Source organism: Macaca thibetana, chromosome 4 (assembly GCF_024542745.1).
Source record: "Macaca thibetana thibetana isolate TM-01 chromosome 4, ASM2454274v1, whole genome shotgun sequence".
NCBI lineage: Eukaryota > Metazoa > Chordata > Mammalia > Primates > Cercopithecidae > Macaca > Macaca thibetana.
The window spans coordinates 156,008,699-156,027,576 of NC_065581.1; the positions used below are offsets into that span (position 1 = coordinate 156,008,699).

Here is an 18,878-nt window from a genome sequence, read left to right on the forward strand (position 1 = left end):
CCTACGGAGTCATTGTCTTGGAATTAAATATTATATTCCATGATTTTTCTGTTAAAATAATAAAACTGTTAGCTATTCTTAGTTATTACATCTTAACAGAAGTATAGAGTTTTCCTCACCATCCCTGTCCTACTCACTATAGCTAGCTGAGTATAGGTCCCCAGGGAATGGAACACAACACAGCCTGTTTTGGGAAAGAGGAAATCATGCTTTAAGGACTGGGGCACTGCTTAGGAGCCAGGTTTATGTCTGGTAGTGAATAAGAGACCTGCTGACATAAGGGGTATCATTAAAGCATTAGAGGAGAGAAGGAAGAGGAAAAAGAATGCTAAAAGGGTAATTGGAGGGCTGCTAAGGCAAGTTTAGTTTACCTCACAATTTCCCCAAAGCAATTTCTGAATACATAACTGAACCTATTTGTTCACTTAAAAAATTTTAACTTGGAGAGTTACGTAGGAGGTCCATGTTATTCCAGTGGGACAGATGGCTCTATTCTGTCATAGGCCTAAGTGATTACCATCCATCTTTTCACTAAATCCCATATACAGACCTCAAATTTGGAAAGTCGTACAGAGATACAACACTGAATCCACGTTTTATCTTTTTATTAAAATCTCTTAGTAAAGCCTTCTTACACTGTCTTGATGCTTCTTCAGTTTGGAGATTTGTTCTCCTTTAATTTCCATTTTCTTGACTAAACACTCTAGTTCACATTCTATGTCGTCACAGACTGAATGGCTTTCAGTTTCCTTCATTTGTTTCAGTAGTTCTTGGTGCTCCCTATGAAAGAATAGCAAATATTAAGCACTACTATAGTTTATTGCATATATGTCTTTGCCATAATTAAGCAATTTTCTGTTCAATCATAAATTTTAGTCAGACTTAAATATTAACCTTTAAAAACAGCGTCTTTCTTTAAGGTTGTTTAATTAAATCTACAGTAACTATAACCAGGCTCCTGTGATTTGAAATTAAATACCTTTACAAATATCTTAAGACTGCTAAGCAACTTTAAAAAATATGTGAATTCCTGATGCTCATAGCTCAATGTAGTAAAATGTGTGATGTCTTTAACAGAGGTATTAAAGGGCTTTCTTCCTCATTATTGATATAGGATCTTTGGAAGAATTCCAGCTGTGGAAGTATTTGCCTGAAAAATTTCTGGATTTGGAGTTAGCCTACTGAAATGCTGTTAACAGAAACAGCTGTATCTTCTACAGATGTCTTAGGTCAACTAGCTGGTCAGCCAAATCACATAGTTCTGGAATTTCTATTGAATATATATTTAAGCAAGTGGGCACAATATAATGTATCCCATATGGAAATCTTCCTTACTATAGATGCTTCAAAATTTGTAATGCAGACCAGCCAGAGTCTAAAACAAGGAATTACATTCCTACTTGTCTAATTAAATAATTCATTCAGCTAAAAGATTCTAAAACACAAAAGGAGAGCTTTTCTTATAAACGCTTTTGTGAGTTTTAATCTAAGGTCATCAGATCCTATATGTTAGAATGACAGTAGTAGCTATCAGTCCAGATCTTGGGAATACAGAAATACCTTAGAATGAAAAAGTAGGAGTTATAAAGAACTGAAATTTTAAATAGTAACAAATACAATGAAAAATAGTGACAACAAATCTTTCCAAATGGCTAAGTAAGGCCTTTAAGAATTTATAAGTGGTATTGTTCTTAAGACTAAGAAGAAAAAGTGATATGGTACTTCTCCTGATAAAGAATAAAAATTGCTGGCCAGGCACGGTGGCTCACGCTTGTAATCCCAGCACTTTGGGAGGCTGAGGCAGGAGGACTGCCTGAAACCATGAGTTCAAGACTAGCCTGGGCAACATAGCAAGACACTGTCTCTTAAAAAAAAAAAATATAAATACTTACATGCTCATTTGGTCCAGCTCATCTTGCATTGCCATCAAAAGTTCAGATAAATTGTCACAAATGGAAATGGACTTTTCTGAGTCACGAGGAATAGCCTTACACCAGGAAGTTGTTCTAGAAGGCCTGGGGAGACATCTAGTCTCAGCCACGTTAAAAGGTTTCTGAAGGATATGTGGGCCACGATGTTGCCTCCTCTGCAAAAGGTTTTGCATACTTGCATTCACAGAACAGTTTGCACTGGTGGACTTATGGGAAAAGAAACAACTGAGAATAATTTTAAATGACTGAAGATATTTTAATAGCACTTACAATGAAACAGGAGTTTTTTTGAACAACTATCTTCATTTTATCCCCTCTCACCTTTTCAGCCACAAAAGGCAGTGCTCCAAACTTTGAACAAATTTGCCAAGGTGGTCCTCTCTTTATACATTTAGTTTTCTAGAGATTGACAAGAAAAAAACATAAATAAGAAATTATTTTAAAAGTTATTTATGATATGAAGAACTCTCAAAACTCAACAGAAAACAATGCAACTGGAAAATGGGCAAAAAGACATGGACAGAAATTTCACTGACAAAGACATATGTATGGCAAACATATGAAAATATATTCAACATCATTAATTATGGAAATGAAAGTTAAAATTAGTGAAATATCACTGCACATCCATCAGAATGGCCAAAATAAAAAATAGTGACAATACCAAATGTTGGCAAGCATGCAGAGAAAATAAAACCACTCACATATTGTTGGTGGGAATACAAAATGGTACAGCCATTTTGGAAGACAGTTTGGCAGTTTCTTATAAAACTAAAAATGTACTTATTACATGACCCAACAATTGCTCTCTTAGGCATTTATCCTAGAAAAATGAAAACTTATGTTCACATAAAAACATGTATACAAATGTTCATAGCAGCTTTATCTGTAATAGCTAAAAAATTGGAAACAATCGAAATATCCTTTTTTTTTTTTGAGACAGGGTCTCATTCTGTCACCCATATTGGAGTGCAATGGTACAATCTTGGCTTACCGCAACCTCTGTCTCCCAGGCTCAAGCGATTATCCTGCCTTAATCTCCCAAGTAGCTGGGATTACAGGTGTGTGCCACTACTGCCCGGCTAATTTTTGTATTTTTAGTAGAGACGAGGTTTCACCATATTGGCCAGGCTGGTCTTGAACTCCTGACCTCAAATGATGCACTCGCCTTGGCCTCCCAAACTGTTGGGATTACAGGCATGAGCCACCATGCCGGACTCCAGATATCCTTTAACAGATGAACAGTTAAATTGTGGTACATCTGTAATGCGGAATATCATGCAGAAATAAAAAGGATGTATTGATACATACAACAACTTGGATGGACCTCAAGGGAAAAAAGCCAATCTCAAAAAGTTACATACTGTATAATTCCATTTATATAATAATATTGAAATAATAAAATATACAGATGGTGAACAGATTAGAGGTTGCCAATGTTCAGGGAAGGGGATGTGTAGCTATAGAGGGATTGCATGAAGGAGTCTTTTAGTGGTGGAAGAGTTCTGTATCTTGATTGTTGTGATAGTGACATGAATCTACGCATATGATTCTCTCATAAAATCTACACATGTGATTTCTCTCTATGTAAAACTCTCCTACTGCTGTAAGTTACCATCTAAAATTACAACTCTAATCATGTCCCTACTTTTCTCAGAAGCCTTCAATAGTTCCTGTTTATAGAATAAAAGTTCAAACTCTTAACATGGCATTCAAGGTCAGCCATTAGCTCACCCCAAGCTGTATTTTCCACTTTAACTTCCACTATGATCTCATCTCACCCCCAATACTGGACTATTACTTATAGGTCCCTGGAAAAACCAACAATTCCCTCAGACTGTAATATATTTTTCCTTATCTCAGTCTGTCAATATTTAATTCTTCAAGGCTTCCTTTAATATTGCTTCTTGCATTACCTTTCACATATTCCTTTGTCTACATAACACCACAACACTTTGTTTAAACCTCTATTAATCTTCTATTATACTGTTTCATACTTATATATTTATCTGTTTCTCACAAATTCCTGTCCAATTTTTTTTATCGCCTAGAGATACCAGTCTATGTACATCAAAATGTAAGAGTTGAATGAACTATGTCCAGGACATGGAGAAACAGTGTGATAGGAAGCAGGTCTCTCATAGAGGCTTCCTGAAATCTAATCCTACTTTCAGCAACTTTAGCACTTCCTCCGTCTTTAAAAAGAGACACCATTATTTGCATACCCTGTGAACTTGGGATTTGAACTAAGTACTTCCATGAAATGATTCTGCTGTTAATACTCTCTTCTCTTCCAGGAGTTACCTTTTCTTTCCTTCATTTCTTTTATCTTCTTCCTGTACCTTCACTATTTTTATAATAAATAGGTAAACTGAAAAAAAGTTCCATTAACTCATCAGAGAAAGGATGCCATAAAACATACATACTGGGCAGTATGTGTTCCACTGGCAAATTACTTACAGTGATTTTTCTATTTGGTTTTGTAGCTGTGAATCTCATTGCACAAACAAGACACAAAACAAATATTTAGGAAAGGAAACAGGCAAAATAAGTCATATTGGGAAAATATTGTTCGTTATTATAGTTTGAAAATTCTTTAAAATGAAAAAATTATGAAAAATACAGCCCAAGTATTGAACATTAATTTTTACTTATGTAATAAAAGAGTAGCCAAAGTTAAGTATAATGTTCTCTCCATTATTTTATCCACAAGCTAAGCATATGGCAGTGGCCAGAATTCCCAAATAGCATCTCCTGTCTCCCACAGCAAATGACACAGAGCAACACTCACTCCATTCATATCTGAATAAACAGTAATAATGGCCATCAAAACCATAATTCCAGAATCATAAGATTAAAAGGGATTAAAAACTTTTTTCATACCATTATATATAATTAAGAAGGGTTACTTGAATAGAATACACTCAAAACATCAATTCATCTAAACAAAATATTGGTCTATAAAGTACTAACTCTCCAATCCTTACTTTTAGGCAAATTCAGAAGAAATAAGCATAGAAATTACATATAACAATAAATTCCCTATATAAATGACTTTACAGACTTAACAGGTCTGTAAGGAAAACCCTTATTTTTTTATTGTGTATATATTACATAAAACTGCTTTCAGGATCTATTATTTTTTCAATATCTACTGTGTTGTTTAGTGCCTCTTTTATAAAGTATCACAAAATATATTTCTCCAGAAGTTTAGAAAAACGTTAATCTTTCTAGAAAAACTGGAGTGCTTCCTGTTATTTCACAAAGATAGTGATACTGTCCATTATATGTTCCTTTTTGGTTTGGTTGTCAAGCAAACTCAGAGCTAAATTTTGTACATGACTGCTGCTACTTTTTAAAATCTGAATATTATGAAATTTTCTGTCCTTATACCCCAAACCATCATCCATTACTTGGCACGCATTATTGCATGTCTTTTATTATATATCTTCAAATCCTTTTGGGAAAGGGGTAGGTATAAGCATTAAGAGTGTGTATAAGTCAGTATTAGCAAATAAAAGTATAGTTTGGGAAAAAGTTTTATATGCACACCTTTGAAGATGTCTTCTTTTCCTTGAAGTGCTTTAGATTTGAAACTGAAGACATTATAATTTTACTGATTTCAAGTCCAGTTTGAAGCTGTAATATTTTTTTAAAAAGTTATAACATTGATTTATAACATGCAAAAACATTGTAATGAGATATCAGGTCTAAGTTTATAAATATAAAAATGCTTTTTGAAGAAGAAAAGAAAATTCAAGATACTGTTTTTATACGTGTGAAGGTCACTAAGTCTATTGGTAATTACAATACTTTTCTGTTTATAAAAGAATAAATTATTTAATATACATATAGAGATCAAACTGAAAAACAATCTATCCTAGGAGTTCCTTCAACTGCGAATATGTGTATTTGTCAGAATTTCAAAAGATTAAAAGACCTCTTGGTAATACATCCACGTATCATACTGGCTGACTGAGAATTTCATTATTATAATGAAAAGACAATTTAGGAAGCAGAAATTAGAATCTAGAACATAGGTTTCAGTTAATGAAAATAAAAATATAATAAAACATATATGGTTTACTGTGATAGATTATATAGTGCCATATTTACCTCAGAAGCTTTGTCTTGAAACAGCTTACGTTGATGTTCTTCTTCCTTCAGTTTTTCTTCTAAATGTTTAATCTTGTCCTGCAAAAGAGTAAAAACTAAGATTGTCATATAAAAACTAGAGCCAAATATCCTTTGTTTCTTTTCCAAATAGAGTCCTAGGGGGTCCTGATTTTTTTTTTTTTTTTTTTTTGAGACGGAGTCTCGCTCTGTAGCCCAGGCTGGAGTGCAGTGACCGGATCTCAGCTCACTGCAAGCTCCGCTTCCCGGGTTCACGTCATTCTCCAGCCTCAGCCTCCCGAGTAGCTGGGACTACAGGCGCCCGCCACCTCGCCCGGCTAGTTTTCTGTATTTCTTAGTAGAGACGGGGTTTCACCGTGTTATCCAGGATGGTCTCGATCTCTTGACCTCGTGATCCACCCGTCTCGGCCTCCCAAAGTGCTGGGATTACAGGCTTGAGCCACCGCGCCCGGCCAGGGGGTCCTGATTCTTAAGAGTTTGGCAAATTAAGGCAGAAAATAAGAAAAAGGAATGGCACAAGACGTTAAGATTTTTCCTGGCTTTCTTCCCACTTCTTTCTTTGCTCCTTTACCTTCTATTACACACAAGGAGAAAACAAAGGGAAAGCAAAGAATATACACACACATAGGCTTTATTAATTTCCAGCAACAAAATCATTATGATGAAACTTTTAAGGGTACTAATGGTGTAGAAGGTCAAACAATTATAGTCTTGGGTCTCAATGTTTCATTCAAAACATAAAAAAAATAAGTTTCTACTATTTGCATATATATGATAAGAGTGTAATTTTGGGAGAAGAGTGAAAATACATAATAGAAATATACAATGTGGTCCTTGTTACTTAAGAGCTTATACAGATTGAGGATCCCTTATCTTAAGTGTTTGGAAGCAGAGATATTTTGGATTTTGGAATATTTTCATTACTAGTTCAGCATCCCTAATCCAAAAATTCTAAATCCTATATGCTCCAGTGAACATTTCCTCTGAACATTATATTACTGTTCGGAAAGTTTTGGACTTTGGAGTACATCAGATTTTGGACTTTTGGATTAGGGACACCCAACCTGTATTGTATGAAAAGAAAAAAAGAGTAATATTCACAAAACAATAAAACAACAAAGCAAGGAAATAACTTGACAGGGACTATATATATGTAACCTTATATACGTAAGTATTATATCTTATATCTGTGGTGTGGTTCAGAATAGGACAGTGCCATTTCAAAGTGAGAACTTCCTGAGTGTTGGAGAGGCCAAGGAGGACTTCCTAGAGGAGTACAACTCTAAGAAAACCCTATAAAATGGAAAGGATTTGGAGGGAAAAAGGATGAAGAGGGGAACTGGTATAGGCTTAAGTTGACTACAAGTGGTGAAAGACAATTTTTCAATACTCTTTAGGTAAAGTATCTGACAAATAAAAATATCCCACCATATTAGAAGTCAAAATTACAATTTCACATCAAAAGACAGCTAGCTCATTCATACTGTGACAGAACACATTAACTTTTCACTCTATAGGTGAGAATTCATATCTGGATTATAAAAAGCTGTAAATGAAGTTTTATAAATCTAAGATTTACTCTACATTCACATAAAATACCAATTATGCTTAACACTAAAGATTTATTCCTGTTGTCATCACTTCAAAGAAAGCTTACCTCAGCAGTTTTCTGAGTTGTTGTAAGTCTAAAACACTCTTTTTCTAAGACATCAAGCTTTTCAAGTTTTGCATACAGCTTAATCTGATCTTGTTCTTTTTCCCTCTGAAGCTGGGCCTAGAAAGGATAAAAATAAAATAACAACCCTGAATTTGGCAAGTAATGCCAATGGAACAAGAATAATACAATTTCTGAGAATTCAAAACACAATGTAAATATCATAAGAAACATGTACATAAATGCGCATACTTTAGGTGCTTACAAGCAAAAAAGAATATCAAACATGTTTTGTTATTTATTTTTTTCAATCTTAAAGTCATTTTTTAAATTTAAATTAAAAAATTTTTTTTTCCTGAAAATCAAACACTTTTAAGAAGCAAATATAACATGCAAAAAAGGCCAGGCGTGGTGGCTCATATTTGTAATTCAAGCACTTTGGGAGGCTGAAGTGGGAGGATTGCTTGAACCCTGGAGTTTGAGACCAGCCTAGGCAACATAGTGGGACTCCTCCTCTACAAAAAACTTAACAATCAGCCGGACATGGTGGTGCATGCACACCTGTAGTCTCAGCTGCTTGGGCTGCTGAGATGAGAAGATTGCTTGAGCCTGGGAAGTCAAGGTTATGGTAAGCAGTGACTGTGCCACTGCACTCCAGTCTGGGCAACAGAGTGAGACCTTGTCTCAAAAAAAAAAAAAAAAGTGCAGATTAGATGTGTTATATTAGTATCAGTGAAACAAACTTGTTTATGCATCTTTATATAGAATATAAATTAATTCTACTACGGAAAACTTTTCTTTTTTTGAGAGAGTCTTGCTGCTGCCCAGGCCAGAGTATAGCAGCGCGATCTTGGCTCACTGCAACCTCTGTCTCCTGGGTTCAAGCGATTCTCCCTCCTCAGCCTCCCAAGTAGCTGGGATTACAGGCCCCTGCCACCATGCCCTACACTAGGTTTTGTATTTTTAGTAGAGATGTGGTTTCACCATGTTGCTCAGGTTGCTCTTGAACTCCTGACCTCAAGTCAACCGCCCTCCTTGGCCTCCCAAACTGCTGGGATTACAGGCGTGGCCTACCAATTCTGGCCTAAGAAAACCATTATTAACAAAACCTGTATTAAATAGTGTTATTTACAAGGTGACCAAACATACTCATTAACTTACCCTCTCTCTAACAAAGAAAAGCAGCTATCAGAGGAATAAAACATAAAAATAACATGGAGAAAGGGAAAGTTATATATTTTTTATATATATATATACACACACATACACACACATACACACACACACATGCACATCTATATGCTATTTTGTAATGGCATTTATAACCATACTAATGTAAGGTATTAGTAATAGGGGCAACTGTGAGGGAGCAAGAACTCTTTCTATACTATCTACTCAATTTTCTATAAATCTAAAATGGCTGTAAAAGATAAAGTCTAGGCCGGGCACAGTGGCTCATGCCTGTAATCCCAGCACTTTGGGAGGCCGAGGCGGGTGGATCACCTCAGGTCAGGAGTTTGAGACCAGCCTGCCCAACATGGTGAAACCCTGTCTCTACTAAAAATACCAAAAGTCAGCTGGGTGTGGTGGCGGGTGCCTGTAATCCCAGCTACTTGGGAGGCTGAGGCAGGAGAATCATTTGAACCAAGGAGGCGGAGGTTGCAGTGAGCCAAGATTGCGCCCCTGCACTCCAGCCTGTGAGACAACACTGGAACTCTGACCCCAAAAATAAAAAATAAAAAAAGATAAAGTCTATTAATTAAAACAAAACCAAAAACAATACCAATAAACAGAGTCTTGGTAACCTGTGGTTTAATAACATTTAGGTGAAGTCTCAGAGAAGAAGAGAGAGAGGTGGGACAGAATAATTATTTGAAGGATAATGGTTGAAAATGTTCTAATTTAATGAAAAATATTGACAGATTCAAGAATCTCAAAAGGTTCAAGCATTAAGAAACCACTTAGCAACATATTGTTGAAAACCAGTGATAAACGGGAAAATCTTAACAGCAGTCTGAGAAATGATGACACATTCTGCATAGAGGAATAAAGAGAAGAACTCTGATTAGAAACTATGAGATCCAGAAGGCAACAGAAACATAATCTTCAATGTGCTGAAAGAAGAAAAGATGCCACCTAGAATTCTATATCCAGCCAAAATATCTTTCACAAATGACAGAGAAATAGACTTTTCCAGATAAATAAATGCTAAGACAATTCTTAGCATTCTGATATTTTCCTTCAGATGGAAGGAAAATGGTATCAAATGGAAAACAAAATCTACACAAAAATAAAAAGCACAGAAAATGGTAAAAAATATATATTTTTGTTTCCTAATTTTCCTGAAAGGATAATTGACCATTTGAAGCAAAAATAATAATGTATTGTGGGTCGTATGACATATGCAGAAATAAAATGTATGAAAACTATAGCACAAAGGTGAATAAGAGGACGCATATTGAAAGAGGATCCTACATTATATGTGAAATATTTTAATACAGATTTATGGCAGACTGTGGTTAGTTAAGAATACATATTTTAGTTCACAGAGCAGCTATTAAAAAGGATCATAATTTGTTTCAATATCAACTAGAGAAAGACCCTCATCTTATTCTTCTTCAGAATAGTTTGGCTGTTCTTGGTCCTTGGCGTTTCCATATAAATGTTAGAATTAAATTCCCTGGTTCCTTAAAAATCTGTTATGTATTTGACCCATCAAAATCCAGTAGTGATTGGTACTTTTACCCTTCTGCCAAGAAAATGCAAGGATATTAGAACACTTTAAACTACTTTACTTCTTCCTAATATATAAGCCATTGTTCTGATGAATTTTAATTCTTTATATTTAAACCATACAAATCTTAATTATTGTTGCCTTATACAATATTCATTTAGATTTATCCACATTATTTACCATCTTCATTGCTCTTCATTCCTTCATGCATCTCTGACCTTCCACCAAAGGTCATTTTCCTTCTGTCTGATATCCTTTAGTGTTCTCTTTAGAGTGGACCTACTAGTAACAAACTATCTCAGTCTTTTTAGTCTTAAAATGTCTTTATTTCTGAAGGATACTTCCCCCAAGCATAGAATTCTAGACCAGTATTTATTTTCTTTAAACACCTTATATCAGTCCCTTGTCTTCTGGGTTCAGTACTTTCAGTTGAGAAGTCAGCTATCACTTTAATTGTCGTCTCTTTGAATGTAATATTTTTTTTTTCTGGATGCTTTTAAGATTTTACTTTTTTTTTTTTTTTTTTTTTTTGAGACAGAGTCTTGCTCTGTCATCCAGGCTGGAGTGCAGTGGCACAATCTCAGCTCACTGCAACCTCCACCTCCCGGGTTCAAGCGATTCTCCTGCCTCAGCCTCCTGAGTAGCTGGGATTATAGGTGCCTGCCACCAAGCCCGGCTAATTTTTGTATTTTTAGTAGAGATGGGGTTTCACCATGTTGGCCAGGTTAGTAATTTTACTTTTTAATACATTTTGTAACATTCTTAGCCATTATCTCTTCAAATATTGCTTTTCTCCTATTTTCCCTTTCCTTTCCTTTTGAAACTCCAATTACACATAAGTTAGACCTCATTCTAACATTATGCCTCTTTTGCCTTTGAATTTTCCCATGACATTAAAATATTCTTCAAAAAGATACAAAATTATATTATCATTCCTTATAGAAAATATGCTCTCACCTGTTGTTCTAGGATCATGTTCTTTTCTCGCTCTACATTGAGAACCATTCTCTTTGTATATTCTAGTTGCTTCTCTAGAAGAGTACAACGAGACTGGGCTGAGCTTAACTGTATACTTATATCTATGAAAAAGACAAAATAATAACCAGTCAATTACTTGATTATCACATAGATCAGAGATTTGGTTATCACAAGAAATGTATTATGTGAATTCAATCAAGAGCTAAAAGTTCAGAGTCTCTTTTATCTCTGAGTATTGACTCTCCCAGAGTTATGAAAATACATTTGTAAATAGCTCATTAATTACATAGAACTGGTTTAATATTGTCTCCTCCTAAAAATCCAGAGGGCACACTTCTGAAAGAGGAGGATGTCAGTAACTTGTGGGGTGATAAATATCCTGGTTGTTAATGAAAATAACATCATCTGGAAAAACAGAGTCTGAAAGCTTTTACCTATCAGTATATTTCTTCTCTTTCAGGAAACTCAAGTATATGCATCTACCACTCTCATTTTTCCCTGTTCCTGACTGCTGGCAGAACAGCTAATTCCACAGCAGAAAGCAACCTATTTCTAATCCTTTAGCTCTTTACTTTCCTTACCCCTTTCTTCTACTTTTGTCCAATTACCTCAGAAATATTTTTCTCCCCATTTCTTCATTGTACTTCTAAGTTGAAACAAAAACTTGAGCCTTGTTTATAAGGATAAGTGTAGTGTAAAAATGAAAAAGAAGGTCGTAAGTTTTGAAGTGAAATTATGTAAAAGACTTATGTTCTAAATTTCTAACATTTTTCCTAATTTCCACAGAAGCCTCCCCCATTTGCCTATGTCTTCTAATTAACTTTGCTTTCCTCTCAAGTTAAATACAATTCTTTTGTATACTTACAAGGGATGTAAAGGACCTCTTCAAGGAGAACTACAAACCACTGCTCAGTGAAATAAAAGAGGACACAAACAAATGGAAGAACATATCATGCTCATGGATAGGAAGAATCAATATCGTGAAAATGGCCATACTGCCCAAGGTTATTTATAGATTCAATGCCATCCCCATCAAGCTACCAATGAGTTTCTTCACAGAATTGGAAAAAACTGCTTTAAAGTTCATATGGAACCAAAAGAGAGCCCGCATCTCCAAGACAATCCTAAGTCAAAAGAACAAAGCTGGAGGCATCACGCTACCAGACTTCAAACTATACTACAAGGCTACAGTAACCAAAACAGCATGGTACTGGTACCAAAACAGAGATATAGACCAATGGAACAGAACAGAGGCCTCAGAAATAATACCACACATCTACAGCCATCTGATCTTTGACAAACCTGAGAAAAACAAGAAATGGGGAAAGGATTCCCTATTTAATAAATGGTGCTGGGAAAATTGGCTAGCCATAAGTAGAAAGCTGAAACTGGATCCTTTCCTTACTCCTTATACGAAAATTAATTCAAGATGGATTAGAGACTTAAATGTTAGACCTAATACCATAAAAATCCTAGAAGAAAACCTAGGTAGTAACATTCAGGACATAGGCATGGGCAAAGACTTCATGTCTAAAACACCAAAAGCAACGGCAGCAAAAGCCAAAATTGACAAATGGGATCTCATTAAACTAAAGAGCTTCTGCACAGCAAAAGAAACTACCATCAGAGTGAACAGGCAACCTACAGAATGGGAGAAAATTTTTGCAATCTACTCATCTGACAAAGGGCTAATATCCAGAACCTACAAAGAACTCAAACAAATTCACAAGAAAAAAACAAACAACCCCATCCAAAAGTGGGCAAAGGATATGAACAGACATTTCTCAAAAGAAGACATTCATACAGCCAACAGACACATGAAAAAATGCTCATCATCACTGGCCATCAGAGAAATGCAAATCAAAACCACAATGAGATATCATCTCACACCAGTTAGAATGGCGATTATTAAAAAGTCAGGAAACAACAGGTGCTGGAGAGGATGTGGAGAAATAGGAACACTTTTACACTGTTGGTGGGATTGTAAACTAGTTCAACCGTTATGGAAAACAGTATGGCGATTCCTCAAAGATCCCATTACTGGGTATATACCCAAAGGATTATAAATCATGCTGCTATAAAGACACATGCACACGTACGTTTATTGTGGCACTATTCACAATAGCAAAGACTTGGAATCAACCCAAATGTCCATCAGTGACAGACTGGATTAAGAAAATGTGGCACATATACACCATGGAATACTATGCAGCCATAAAAAAGGATGAGTTTGTGTCCTTTGTAGGGACATGGATGCAGCTGAAAACCATCATTCTTAGCAAACTATCACAAGAACAGAAAACCAAACACCGCATGTTCTCACTCATAGGTGGGAACTGAACAATGAGATCACTTGGACTCGGGAAGGGGAACATCACACACCGGGGCCTATCATGGGGAGGGGGGAGGGGGGAGGGATTGCATTGGGAGTTATACCTGATGTAAATGACGAGTTGATGGGTGCTGACGAGTTGATGGGTGCAGCACACCAACATGGCACAAGTATACATATGTAACAAACCTGCACGTTATGCACATGTACCCTAGAACTTAAAGTATAATAATAATAAATAAATAAATAATTCTTTTGTATTCACTTTTATTGGTTTTTATATTGTTTAATTGCTAGTGTTGTTCTGTATTTCAAATTCTAAAGTTTAGTGTTAACTGCAAATACAAATAAATAAAAAATAAATATTCAATTACGGGTTAAATTGGATTTTGTTGGTTATTCTGAAAATATTCTAATTTTTAAACACAACTTGTCTAAAATCTTAATTTTTCCTTTAATTTCTAGAATTTATGAATTATGCTAAGTTAGATATGATAGAGATAAGTTCAAAACTGTATCTTTTTCTCACAAATATCAAAAGGTCTGAGAACAAAGCCACAAAGTTTGAATATATATAAGAACAAAGATATCTGAGTACATCGGCTTAGACTAGGTTTATTATTTTTGAACTGTATACTCTGGTAACTCCTGGTTTCTGAGAACTACTGCATTTCTTACCTTTTTTCTGCTTTATCAGCTCCTGGTGTGCCAGATTTCTCTCATTTGTTTCATTCTCTAAGGCCTTCTTATACTGCGCTGCTTCTCTGGAAAGAATGTTCAGGTTATCTTCAGCCTGTGTTCTCTCCAGCTCTAAATGATGAATTTTTTCCTGAAGAGTTTTTAAGGCTAAAATAAGAGCTGTTGAAAAAATATTTTGTTGATATTTTCAGTGAAAGTTTCTGAACACTTACAATCAAAGTAACATAAGAAAAATAAGCAGTATATTTTTGTTAGTGAGCCAGAAAAATGTACAAGTAATGCATATTCTTCAAAAAATGAAAAGTAATGAATAACACTTTAAAGAAGGGCACATTTTCTCTAATATATCTTGTAAAAACAATATATCTATGATTGTATTTAGTGATTTCTAAGACTGAGAAAGGTAATAACCATGATTTTAATAAAATAAATATTTTCAAATGAAAGGACTTAAAGAAGACAATGTAGTCTAGGGAGCATAAGTGTCTGAATATGAATAAGGAACATTAAAATATAATTTCTACTAATTAACATGGCAATTTAGGTTTAAAGTTAAAGGTTTTTTTCTCAGTTCTTGATGTATTCCATTTTAGTCAAATCACACATATTTACTGTTTCTTTGTCCATGATACAGTATTAAGAAACAGGATAATTATAACCTAATGGTTTACCTAATGTCAGACCTGAAAGATAATAGTACACTATACCACTGTGACTTGTATTCAACTATATTAATATCTTCATGATTCAGATAAGTTAAGAGTTTTAACTGTCATATACTTTATATCAAATTAGAAAGATGCTTGCTAGAGATTACCATTTGATTTTTATAAATGAGATAAATAAATTATATTTATTCCTCTTTACATGGTATCTGTAGCTGGCACATTGATTTGCATTATTATTTCTTATAGTTTATTCCACAAAACTAGTTTATTTATTAACAGCAACCATTATTATAGAATATTTTAAAAGTAGGTGATAACAGAATCTTAGAAAGGAATCTGCACAGCTTAAAATATGCCTGGAGTAATACAATGTTTTCCTAATTCAACTTTAAGATCCTCCTACATTTCTATTTTAAACATTAAAATACTAGTATTTTGTAGTTACTCTGATATACTGGCTTCCTAAAATATTTTCAAGAATAATTTTGGATGTATGCAATTTCTGAATCTAATTCTTGAATAAGATGCAATTCCATTTAATTCGCTAACATTCTAATCATGTGGTTTAGAAGGATTCCAAATCTGACCTTTTATTCTTCAAAGAGTATTTTCCTGTTTTCAAATGATGTTTTTATGATAACCCTGTGATATGTGTCCAGCTGGTTATATTAATCTTCATTTTATGGCTGTAAAAGCCAAAATAAAAAATGTCAAGTAATTTGTCTAAGTTCATAGAAACTTTTAGCAACAGAATCAAAATTAGGAGTTTTGTTAAGATTAAATATATACAATCATATTGTATTCCACATAAATACGAAAGGTTTTTTATAGCAAGCTTTTTACCATTCTTCAAATTCTATATCAGCATTACCTTGGCTATTTGGGCTATGAAGTATCTTAGAAGAGGTAACCTCTAAGTTCGCAGGATGGCAATTCTGAGATGGTTCATTCTGGGTGAATGAGGGAACAAATACTCTTTCTGGAGGTTTATGATAGCTTCCCACTATACTATGCATTAACTCAGAATCCATTATCTGTAGAGAATAAAGGAACAATATAATATAGTATCATTCTTTCCTATTTTGAGGGTGAACGCATTATATAAAAATTCAGGTGAAACTTCAACATAACAACATAATCATATACTGTGGAGTTGTATCTTTAGGAACTTAATTATAAATTCAGCTCTAATAAGCCTGGCAATAAAAGAAAGAAAAATTACTATTTCTTGTGTAAGTAGTATAGACAATTCTGCCTGATTTTCAATAATCATATACCCTGGAGTAAGCATGATATGAGTGCCGTGAATTTACTGGTTTCTCAGTAACTCACAAATCCTATATATCTATCATAGTCTGAGCATCGCTCTACAAGCAGTGTGACTCTAGGATTTAAAGAGAAAGTACATATTCTAAAAGACAACAGAGCTTTTAAAAACAAGCCAATAATATACACTGATTCTCTAATACTGATTGTTGAATTCTAATGTATGGCTTCCTAAAGGATTTTCAAGGGTAATTTTGGATATATGAAATATCAGAATCTAACCTTTGAATAAGACACATCTCTGCTTAGTGTATTAGCATTTTAGTCATCTAGATTAGAAAGTTTCCAAATCTGAAGAATCGAGACTACTTAGTTTTGTTAGTCTAGTTTTTATTTTGTTGCTGTTTTTATTTTGGTAAGAGAGCCCTTTTAACCATTTTAGCAGGTAATTTTTGGTCTAAAATTTCCAAATCATTTTATTATCCTTTCTGCAATTTAAATATTTTAGAAATGTATTCTATTTTTTAATAGATTCTAGTCAATGTTAATTAAATTAATTCATAATCACATAAGGTGATAACTGCTCACAAAAAAATAACTCACTGGCAGAATTTTAAGAAAGCTTGCTTCAATATGTAAATCCAAGAATTACACTATAACATTAGCTTATTTTGATTTTTGAGAGTTGTACATTTTCCATGATTTCACTACCGCCTCAATTCACAAGACAAGAAAGGCAGGCACGTCCCAGGATTATATTTTCTGGAAGAGCAGAAGGCACACTTCACTTCCTAGAATTTTCTACTTTAGCCATTGCCATGATTGGCTATCTCCTAGAATATTCTGATTGCTCTAAATTAGAGGCTGTAAAGCCTAAGGTTTGCTAAGATACTTGATGTTTTTTGTTCTTGCAAGGCAACCATATTTTGCTATTGTTGTTAGTACCAGCTATCTCAGACACTGTCCCATGGGATACCGCATCTGTCTAAGTTGTTCCCTCAAAAAACAAGAGATCAACATTAGTCACAGCTGGCTCACTAGAAAGTGGAGGTAAGGCCCTAAAGTACGTAAGTCCTGAAGATGGTTGTACGTCTTTAGAGAGAGGTAAGTGGTTAAAGCTATCCCAAGAACACTGGAGCTACTCAAGATATCGGACTCAGTTTTCAGCTCCGGGTGGGTTTCTCCAATGATAGAAAGAATGAAATTTTGCTATTCGTCACTACACACTGAAGTCCTTGGGATATCTCTGCTTCCTCTGACCTAAGTACAATATTATTTCACAAACTGGATATTGTACCAATTAAAAAACTGGTCCAAATTTGAGGTTTTTAATGTATATGAAATAATGACTAGTTAGAAGGTTGCCAGTAAAAAATTAAACTACAGTTTATTTAAATTAAATGTGTAGACACATATTAAAGTGGGCACAAGCAGAATAACCCACTGATAGGATAAAAACAAGATGAAGAAAAAGAAAACAGTAAAGAAACGAGAGGACAAGTGATATTGTGACACAGAGCTCAGAGATTTTCATTGTAATGGGATCTCAGCTTAACCCTTATAATCTGGTCCTATGTTGTAAACAAGTGCATGAGCCTACTAGAAGCTTATTTATATAAAGCACTGAAGCATCCCGGGAGAAAAACTCACTCTGAAGGAAGGCGAAATAACTACAAAAGGCCTTACATGGCTAAGGAGAGGAGGAGTGATTCTGAGTAGACTATGGTGGTGGTCATTTTAATTTATCTCTGACCTAGTGCCATGACTCAAATGTGGGTTCTAAAAAGAGAGAGAGTTTAAATAAAAACTGAGAAATGTTTCATCAATATCTCTATAAAATATCAAGGCATTAGCTTCCCTGCTTTGTGTAAGATGTTATATGACAATGGAGGGGGAGTCAGATGGCTAGCAGTTTTGGCCCCTTTCTGGTGCATCGGTTAGTAGTATTCAGCAAGAGAGAGAGAGAGCAAGAGAGACAGTGAACAAGAGTGAGAAAGCGAGCGAGCAAGAGAGAAACAGAGAGAGATCACAGATGGAAGGGACACATTTATGGGCGTGTATGAGAAACATTTCTAGGGAAAAATTTCTGAAAATACAGAGAAGTACTTAAATCCCAATCTCTAGAATTCTGGTATTTCTGATACCGGACTTAGCTAGCTGTTGGTAACTGAAAAGACCTCAGGAACTCTTATGGAACATTTTATTGGTGTCTGCAAGTAAGGGCAAAAGGCTATAAAATGTGAACCTCATTTGTATCAAGCCTGGGAAACTCAGGTTGTACCTGGAACCATTTTTTTTTTTTTTTTCTTAAAATTTTTATTTACTTTTTATTCTAAAAACAAACAAAAAAACGGAATACATGTGCAGAATGTGCAGGTTTGTTACATAGGTATACATGTGCCATAGTAGTTTGCTGCACCTACTGACTCGCCCTCTAAGTTCCCTTCCTTTACCACCCACAGGCCCTGGTGTGTGTTGTGCC

General features: G+C 34.8%; 2 protein-coding genes across 16 annotated transcripts in view; one reads left to right on the forward strand and one right to left on the reverse strand.

Annotated features, from left to right (window-relative positions):
* The window catches only part of SNX3 (sorting nexin 3), a 1,122,685-nt gene that overhangs the window by 189,546 nt on the left and 914,261 nt on the right, over positions 1-18,878 (forward strand). The window lies entirely within an intron of this gene.
* Positions 1-18,878, reverse strand: part of CEP57L1 (centrosomal protein 57 like 1) — a 67,904-nt gene that overhangs the window by 11,724 nt on the left and 37,302 nt on the right. For 4 of the 7 annotated variants that reach the window (XM_050789148.1, XM_050789147.1, XM_050789146.1 and 1 more), the window contains 9 exons: positions 16,002-16,164; positions 14,442-14,621; positions 11,411-11,532; positions 7,723-7,839; positions 6,048-6,125; positions 5,484-5,570; positions 2,253-2,330; positions 1,893-2,137; positions 636-780 (listed from right to left, as the gene is read on the reverse strand). In XM_050789148.1, coding sequence (XP_050645105.1) covers positions 636-780; positions 1,893-2,137; positions 2,253-2,330; positions 5,484-5,570; positions 6,048-6,125; positions 7,723-7,839; positions 11,411-11,532; positions 14,442-14,621; positions 16,002-16,161 — 1,212 coding nt within the window. In that variant the 5' untranslated portion in view covers positions 16,162-16,164. The remainder of the gene's footprint in view (positions 1-635; positions 781-1,892; positions 2,138-2,252; positions 2,331-5,483; positions 5,571-6,047; positions 6,126-7,722; positions 7,840-11,410; positions 11,533-14,441; positions 14,622-16,001; positions 16,165-18,878) is intronic. The other 3 variants (XM_050789149.1, XM_050789150.1, XM_050789151.1) reach the window with 3 other exon arrangements.